At 30.4% G+C, this 10072-nt stretch overlaps 1 protein-coding gene across 1 annotated transcript in view; it reads right to left on the bottom strand.

The window, feature by feature from the left end:
• Positions 1-10072, bottom strand: part of LOC106463008 (THO complex subunit 2-like) — a 160632-nt gene that overhangs the window by 81902 nt on the left and 68658 nt on the right. Inside the window, exons 8-9 of the mRNA XM_013922975.2 lie at positions 8715-8983; positions 4606-4643 (exon numbers count right to left, since the gene is read on the bottom strand). Of these exons, the coding sequence (XP_013778429.1) occupies positions 4606-4643; positions 8715-8983 (307 nt within the window). The remainder of the gene's footprint in view (positions 1-4605; positions 4644-8714; positions 8984-10072) is intronic.

Here is a 10072-nt window from a genome sequence, read left to right as displayed (position 1 = left end):
GCATCAAGGCAGAAACAATGATAGTAACCCTAAAAAGAAGATATTCATGTCAAATAACACAAAACAGCCCAAATTGGACATCTTCTGTAACCTGGGTCTGGATGAGCAAAGAGGGGGAAAAATAAGGGAGAGAGAAAGAATGATCACTTTCCCAAACAATCAAAGTCTTGGGAAGAAAAGCCCAGTCTGGGTAGAGGAGTGAATAAATATGATAAAAGGGATTGCAGGAAGCATCAATGGCACATAAAAACTTTATATTTTTATCTGTTATTTTCAGTAATAAATGTCTGTACAGGTTCAGTAGATTTGACTGATCACGTAACCACCATAAAAATTAGGAAATAAATATAAATTCTTAAGAAATGTTTGACAACTATCTGGAGATTATAAAGATCTTGCATGTGCATAAAAGTAGCTATCCAACATGCAAAGTAATTTTCATTTTAAGATTAAAATATTGAAACTCTAGCCTGTCAAGCTTTTCTCTATTAAGTGCTGCAAAGTGTTATCTTCACTCTTCCAGGTATTCTTACAAAACATCTCAGCACATTGAAACTATAGCCTGTCAAACTTTTCTCCAATAAATGCTGCACAGTGTTATCTTCACTCTTACAGATATTCTTATAAAACTTCTCAGTACATTGAAACTATAGCCTGTCAAACTTTTCTCCAATAAATGCTGCACAGTTTTATCTTCACTCTTACAGATATTCTTATAAAACATCTGAATTCACATTAAGTTGAAAATATATGCTATATTTCATTTCAACAAAGAATATATGTTATCTTCATTCTACTCAATACTTTTCAAATTATTGGATCAAGATAAAAATATATTTCTTCTATAAAGATTTGACACAGTTACCATCATTCATGTTTTAATATTACTGATAGACATCTTGGTAAGTCAAAAATATGGTTTCTTGTTTTCCAATTCAATAAAGACTCTACAATGTTTTTCATGTTCTTCCAGCTATTCTTCTGAGACAAGTAAGAAACTTGAAATTTCATATCAGGTTATAATTCTGTTTCTTCTTGCCTTCATGTTTCAAAACATTCTGGACAGACATTTCCTGATACCTGAATTTCTATTAGGATAAACTTCCACAATGCTGTCTTCATTTTTACATAAATTCATGATGAATATTTAAATACATGGAAAATATAATATGATGTGATTTACTTTAATAAAAACTGTACACTGTTAACTTGATTCTTCAAGAAATTCTCATAGGATTCTCAATAAGTTGGAGATAAACTATCAAGTTATACTTAATATGTGTTCCATGTTATCATCTTCATTTTTCAAGGTTATTAACAAACATTTCAGTAAGTTGAGAATATGAGCTAAGAAATTATGCTTTCATTAAGACTTTTTATTGTGCTATTTTCAATCTCCAAGACTTTTTGTATAGGCACTTAAAGTACATTGACCATATGATGTCAGGTTATAATTCTGTAATTACTGTATAAGTTGCCACCTTCATTCTTCAAGAACTTCCTGTTAAATATTTCAGTAATGTGGAAATATGAAGTATCAAGTTCAGTTCTATAAATATTATATACGTGTTATCTTCATCATTCCAGACATTATTTGAAAAACCTACCCAGTCAGATTAGAAAACTATGTATACTGTACACTATTATATTCATTCTTCAAGATATAGACAAATATCTCAGTAAGTTCAAACTATGAATTGTTTTTTTCTTGTACAAAAAGTTGCCATCTTCAAAATATTCTTAAGGGACATCTCAATAGATATACTGTGAGTCAGATTATGCTTTCATTAAGACTGAATGCTATCTTCATTGATCCAGATATTCTTGATAGAAATCTTTACAAGTTAAAAATATGAACTCTCTGTCTTACATCACTAAATACTGTACACTGTAATTTAAATTCTTCCAAATATTAATATTGTGCCAAATTTTGCTTTAATAAAGACTAAATACACTGTCTTCATTTAATTCAATGAAAATTCTACACTGCCTCTTCATTATCCCAAATTATCTTGAAATCATCTTGATAAGTTGGTGAAAATATACCGTGCATTAAAATATCCTTCCATTGACTGAATGTTCTCTTCATTCATTTTGGTATTCTTGATGGGCATCTTGGTAAGTTAAGAATATAAACTGTCTTGTTTTACATCACTAAACACTGTCCTTTAAATTCTTCAGGTTAAGCTTCCATACAGACTGTGTGTTATGCTTATTCATCCAGATATTCTTATGGACATCTTGGTATTTTAAGAATATCATCCATCTTGTTTTACAACATTAAACACTGTATGCTGTCCTTTAAACTCTTCCCAATACTGGTGTCATGTCAGGTTTAGCTTCCATACAGACTAAATGTTATTTCCTTCATCCAGATATTCTTTAGAGATATCTTGTTTAGTTAAAAATACGAACTGTCTTGTTTTACATCAATAAACACTACGCTGTTATTTAAATTCTGCAGGTTATGCTTCAATATAGGCTGAATGTTATCTTTATTCATCCAGATATTCTTATAGACATCTTTTTCAGTTGAAAATATGGCCTGTCTTCTTTTACTTCAATGAAAATTCTACACTGCCTCTTCATTATCCCAAGTTATCTTGACAGTCATCTTGATAAGTTGGTGAAAATACATTGGGCATTAGGATATGCTTCCATTGACCAAATGTTCTCTTCTTTCATTTTGGTATTCTTGATGAACATCTTGGTAAGTTAAGAATATAAACTGTCTTGTTTTACATCACTAAACACTGTCCTTTAAATTCTTCAGGTTAAGCTTCCATACAGACTGAATGCTATTTTTATTCATCCAGTTATTCTTGACAGACATCTTGGTACATTAAGAATATGAACTGTCTTGTTTTACATCATTAAATACTGCATGCTGTTCTTTAAATTCTTCCAAGTATCGATGTTGTGTCAGGTTATGCTTCCATACAGACTGAATGCTATTTTTATTCATCCAGATATTCTTGACAGACATTTTGGCAATTTAAAAATATGAATTGTCCTTTTTCTTCAATAAACACTGTAAACTGTCATCTTCATTCTTCCATATATTCCTAATGAACATCTTGTTTAATGAAAAATGTTGATTTTTCAAATTAAACTTCTCTAAGGACTGTAAATTGTTATCTTCACTTTTCTTTGTATTCTAGATGGTCATTTCAATAAGTTGAAAAATTAATCAGTTTGGCTATATTTCAATAAAGGTAAAATAGGGTTGGCAAGTATTTTGTAGATTATCTTGACATACAAATGTATTTGCAAAGTGAAAAAACAGCTGATCTGATAACATAATTTAACAGAAGTGTATTTTTGTGATGATTTTCTTCTTCATGAGTTGTGCAGGATGATTTTAAGCATTCAATTAATTTTTCAGATAAAACTTGCCATCTAAATTTCACCTATTACTATTTAAAAAAAATGTAATCTGAATTTTATTAACTGCTCTTTTGAGGTAGAACTAAATACTTCAACAGTGAGCTTTAGAGGTCTAAATAAATGCACTTTAAATGCTGCTGACATAGGTAAAACAGAGTCAATTCGATTTGTACCTGCTATAGATCAATCTTCAATAATTTACTGTTAACTGCAGCTGATGTAGAAACTTGAAAAGTTAAAATTTGTCCAATGGCTGACATAGATCAAACTTGATCAATCCAGTGTACATCTGCAGAGAGTACTGAATAAATGGAGACAATTATTCTTCAACCTGATGCAATTGTGAAAGATGCTTGAACAAATGTAATGAACAAGTTCTATAGTAAAAAACAACTCAATCATCTAGGCTACATCTTCAGATATATCAGTCCTTCCTCTAGTTATTTCAAACTTGTAGTTACAGCAAGTATGACTGATCAGCATCTCTTGGTCTATTGTTCAATCTAGCTTCAACTCGTATCTTTTTGTATTCTAGTGTCTATGATACAAATTGATTGTGACACTGTAATATGTATACACACTTAATTCCAGTAAGAGTTCTTTACCTCCTACAGTCTGTATATCAACAGCTAAAGACATTTTCTTTCTCATTTGCAGCTGAACTCCATCAAACTTTCAATATTTTAAAACACCAAGTGGACTAACAAGAACCTCAAGTTTCATTTTTGGACAATGAAGCAACCACTTGAACCTTCTGTAATTCAATATAAACCTTACGTAAGTAAACGATTTTAAAGTTGATAACAAAATTTACAATTTTCTTTCAATGTTGCTGTAAATAAAATAAATACTTGAAATTCCAGCTGAAAATGCATAAATACTGTACAGGTAATGAAGACTGACCTTTACTACTTGCAGCTCCTAAATTAGCCAATGGAATTTGAACATTACTTTCATCCACTGCTCTCATACATTAATAATGAGCCACTGTGATTTTTATTGCATTGAACCTGCATATACAATAACACATGCATATTTTTGTTCCGCAGCAGCAGATGTAAGAAAACTTGAATAATTATTTTCCACTTGCAGCTGTTTTACATCAATCTTGGAGAGAAAGATGTTACTGAAGACAAATGTAGTAATAAATCCATTAAAGGTGACGTCACAGATAGGTCAACATCAAATGGAACAGGATCAGGAGGAACCAATACTAACCTTTGAATGAGAATTGTCCACCCGCCGCCTCTTGTTATCTGTAAAATCCAAAGAAACATTTTGTAATAATGCAACAAAAAATAAACATAATTACAATAAATAAAATTTGATTATTGTGTTTTGAAAAAATGAAGAAGAGTATGATACATTAAACTTGAAATTTTAAGTTTTGAAAAAAAGAAGAAGTAAGATTATAAAGGTGAGACTATATCAAAGATGCAACAAACTTTTCATCTGACGATTAAGTAATCACTGTGACGTGTTTGCTTATAAATCTACTCTGTATTCCAAGAATAGATTAATGCTATACCTACTATAACTAAGCTTAGCCATGTGGTAATCTTTTGGATTTCAAAAGCCCAATACAGACCTTCTAAACAGAAAAATCATAATAAGGGTAGCTTATGATGAGCAATAATAATATATTTTATTCATGCAAATATTTGTGACAAACGAAGACCAAACCTACATATATACCAAGACAAATGTGTGAACACACAAGTTAATGCAAAATGCAGTATAAGTGACAGCATTCAATAATAATTACCTTTGGGTTTCTTTTCCTTCACCCATCTAAGCATTGGTCTGATTTTTTCTCACTTGCCCCAGTCTTTTATTTCCCACTTAATTGCCCTTGGCAATATCTGTCTCGTGACACTCTTTACTTACGTCAATGCGCCCTCTATCCTGGTACTGTATATAAGCACCTCCTTCAGATAATATTGCAACTTTCGCAGCCTCTAACACTAGCTCTTAGTAAAAGACTGGAGCAGGTGAGAAAAAATCAGACCAATGCTTAGATGGACAAAGGAAGAAACCCTGGCAGAGAGTAACAGCTGTAGTGTGAAAAGAGGTAAGTATGTTTTGGAATAAAAAATTCACAGTGATGTTGTCACTGTAGTATGACAATTTCTGTTGTGACATTCGTGAGCTATGTTTGAAGACAGTCAAATATTGACCACAATTGAAAGAATCAAAGAATCACTCATCTCAAAAACAGTTTGAAATCTGATGCAAGATAAGCATATGTCATTCTTTAAAACTGAAATGTTAATGCTTTTACCTATTGTCTTGCAGATGTACCATGTTGAGATATGACTAAATCTATCCATTTAAAACTAAGAGACCATGTAAGTTTAAGACCTTGTATATGTGTATATAATGTCTTTTTTTTTTGCTAACAAAAATAATTTGCATAAATTTCTGTTTTCTTAAACATATTTTGTTCACCTAGTTTATCATATTTTATGCACTAATTCAAAAGGTCTGGTACTACTTTTTTTATATGTGTGTACTTTACAACACATATTTAAAGAAATGAGTGATAAGTTCAAAATTTCTGACATTACAGTCTAGTTCTATAGATTTCTGGGTTCTTTTACTGACCTGACTACTTCTAGGTAATATTTTCCCTTTCTACTTACATAATATTAACCAAACATTTAACAATACCTCCTTGAAAACAAGCTCCATTATTAGTACTAGCAGAAATGTTGCAATACGGAAGGTTGTTTGTGCCAGTAATTACTAATCATAGTATTCATACCTCATTGAAAAAACTTAAAAATAAAAGTGAAAATTTTTCTAAAGAGGCGTTTTTTCTGGGAAGTACTACATGAAAATAGTGTATGTTTTTATATATCAAAAGTGGTACCATTTATTGAAAAAATAATGTTTTTTTAAGAACTCTAGTTTCTCAGTACTACATTGAAAAACTATATCAATAAAGATACAACTGAACCCTCATGTACAGTCCTAGTGAATGTCATATTCTTGTTGTGAGGAGAGTACTTTAATTAAAAATTGTGTTCTAGTATAAAGTAATGATTGTTGCACATATCACAGGAATTTTTCTATTTTTCATCATGTAACTTGCTTTTTGTTACCACATTGCACCAACCAGTAATTTAAGCTTGAACAGCAGTGGAAGTTCCATTTTTTACATTAAATGTACAAGAGGACTACATAAGAATATTAAGCTGGTGATGTCTATAATATTACTTCTTATTCTGGGGTATTTTGCTCTGATAATGCTCTCTTGTATTATATACTTATAAATATACTTGTCAAGGCTGAATATAATTTTAAAACTATTTCTATTTGATATAAAATTCCTTTAGCAACTAATCCTACATCTTTTTAATTGATATAATAATATTCATAACAAACTGTCTGTGTGAAAAATTTCAGGTGCTGTTTTTACAAATACACATCTTGTGAGTCAAATCCAATTTGGTGACAAAAATAAAAAACTTGCCAAATTGCAAATATACAAAATAATTACACCAAGAGAATTTTTATGGCTTAATAGAAGATAAGTAAATATCAAATGTGATACTTATTTTAAATATGAGGTCAACTGTTCACAGACCTAATTTGATATCATATAGTGTAACACTTGATGATAGAAGACATATTCAAGCAATTACTCAATTTAAAATCAGACAGCAAATCTTTAGAAAATTTCAATAACTCATTTCTGTAGCAAAATAAAGTTCACTGCAGTTTGGTACATAAGTAATTAACTCAACCTGTACATATATTAGATTGACTCTGTAATTCTAGTTGTATCTTAATACATTTTGTACACTTTTAGCAAACTTGAAAAGTATACTTTACACACAAAATCACATTTTTTAATAAAGTACTTAAACAAAAGACTTGTCAGTGAATTTACAAAGTTAGTCTGACTCAGAGTAGTTTGAGTGCAAGTTGATTCAATGTTAAGGATAAAAATATTTTTCTTTCATTTTACAATTTTCATACTTCATTATTTCATTTACAATCTCCTAAATGAATATAAAAAAAATTTTGCTACTAAAATTTTACACTTTAGTCCTCATTTTCTCTACCTAGACACAAACTATAGCAAAATCATCTGTAGCAAAAGTTGAAAAATATGAAATATAATCAAAAGTAATTTTTTTTCTAGTATGACTGCAGATTGAAACAAAAAATTAAAATTATTTATCCTCTGCTTTCATTTAACTCTATTATTTTATTGCTTTTTGAAATGTGTATAACTACTAAACCAGTGTAACAAAGCAAAAATCAACCAACGAGAGTATAGCTCAAATTACAATAAACAAAGTACCAAAATGCATAATCCAATAAATAAAAAAATTTACTTTTTTGCTTTCAAAATCTAGATAAAAGTTTACTCTAGTTTTTGATATGGTTGTTGTTAGTACTTTACTTAATTTTCATTTATTTTAAATATGCAGTTTAGAACATAGTAATAACAAGTAAAAAGAATACAATATCCTATAACTATTATAATTGAAATGACTTTCTAATTAAGCTATAATTCAGTTAAATTAATTCCCTTTCCTTGTTGATGTGTTCTGGGAAATAGCAACAATGAATATGTATGCTGAATAATTTAACACTTTCATCAGAAAGTTATAGCCTTATACAAAAATCAGTAAGTTAAAATCATCTCTTTTTATTGGTTATAAATAATCCAATAGTAAAAGTCAGAGTATTACTGACATTTTGTTGAAAAGAGTAAGTGTTACGAGGGGCGTGGCAGTGGGTTTCATTTTATTGCATATCTGTCATTCAAACAAAATGATTGGAGGCTAGAAATTCATAGTTTAGCTCAAGATATCTATAGTGTAATTGTGAACTTTGTGGGAAACTTAGATCTTCATAAAAGGCAGAAAGATAATCTAAAATGGGCAATTCAGAGTGAAGAAATATCACGTGATACAGAAAAGTGACGACTGAATATTTATTTAGATATATCCTTTTGAGTAAAGAAATTAAAACTATTATAATAATAAATGTTGAATTATTAATTATATTTTCAAACCAAGTTTATTCATCTAAACTGATAATAAAGTTCATTAATTAAATGTAATTCTGTAAAACGTCATGACTTTTTCACTCTGACCTTACATGTACTAATAAGGTTAATGCTTACTTTTTTTCTTTGGAGTCAATTAGGCTAAATAAAAGATTAAATTTAGTCACAAGTAATACAAGCTATTAAAACCTTATTAAACTGAGATGTCATTGATTTCCAGCTAAAATATAACATCGAGGATTTCTTTTCATAGAAAACGAAACCAAATGCAAAAAAAGAATAATTTAAAATATGTACATGCCTCTGTCACTTTCAGTAGAATCTACAGTTCGACGTGTGGCGTAACTTCCAGGAGAAATTCTTTTATTCTCTCTAGGCTGGAATTCACTGTCATCCTTCTTGTCTCTCTTACTAACAGACTCTGAAGTATCCTCACTCTCAACTTTCCCCATGTTTTTAGAAGAGATTCTTTTTTCATCCTTTCCTTTTGAAGTCTGGACATTTAACATTACTTTTTTCCCTTCTTTTCCTACACAAGCGTCTTGATTAAAACCTTCTCTCATTTGAACTCTGTGAGTACAAGAACAATGACATATTAAAAAGCTGGACCAAGATTAATTTCTTAATGAATGAAACAATGTTAAAATATTCATATTGATGGGCCAAAATATATTAACCTTTTGCAATGGGTGCCCCCTTTAAATGCTTTTCTGCACAAGTCCCTGTGTTACATTCAAAATTTAACTTGTAACCATTTTGGGATTGTTATAGTTTCCTGCTATACCTTTTAAATTAGTAAGTGTATGATAACAAAGTTTGGCAAATTATTAGTATACATTACAATGCTTTCATATGCAAAATATCAGATTTTTTGTTATTAAGTCTTAAGGTTTGTTGAGCAGTGTTTTTCTCATGCCTTTTTTCTTTTCGCATGTTGTTGCTGAGATGTTTTGTGCACAGTGTTATCTTCACTCTTCCAGATATTCTTATCACTTAATAGAGAAAAGTTTGACAGGCTAGAGTTTCAATGTGCTGAGATGTTTTGTAAGAATATCTGGAAGAGTGAAGATAACACTGTGCACCACCTAATAGAGAAAAGCTTGACAGGCTAGAGTTTCAATTGCTGAGATGTTTTGTAAGAATATCTGGAAGAGTGAAGATAACACTGTGCAGCACTTAATAGAGAAAAGCTTGACAGGCTAGAGTTTCAATATGCTGAGATGTTTTGTAAATATCTGGAAGAGTGAAGATAACACTGTGCACCACTTAATAGAGAAAAGCTTGACAGGCTAGTTTCAATGTGCTGAGATGTTTTGTAAGAATATCTGGAAGAGTGAAGATAACACTGTGCACCACCTAATAGAGAAAAGTTTGACAAACTATATTTTCAATGTGCTGAGATGTTTTGTAAGAATATCTGGAAGAGTGAAGATAACACTGTGCACCAGTTAATAGAGAAAAGCTTGACAGGCTAGAGTTTCAATATGCTGAGATGTTTTGTAAGAATATCTGGAAGAGTGAAGATAACACTGTGCACCACTTAATAGAGAAAAGTTTGACAGGCTATTGTTTCAATTTGCTGAGATGTTTTGTAAGAATATCTGGAAGAGTGAAGATAACACTGTGCACCACTTAATAGAGAAAAGTTTGACAGGCTAT

Source organism: Limulus polyphemus, unplaced genomic scaffold (assembly GCF_000517525.1).
Source record: "Limulus polyphemus unplaced genomic scaffold, Limulus_polyphemus-2.1.2 Scaffold1300, whole genome shotgun sequence".
NCBI classification, from domain to species: domain Eukaryota; kingdom Metazoa; phylum Arthropoda; class Merostomata; order Xiphosura; family Limulidae; genus Limulus; species Limulus polyphemus.
Note: the sequence above shows the minus strand (reverse complement) of the source record. Positions and strands in the feature narration are given on the sequence as shown.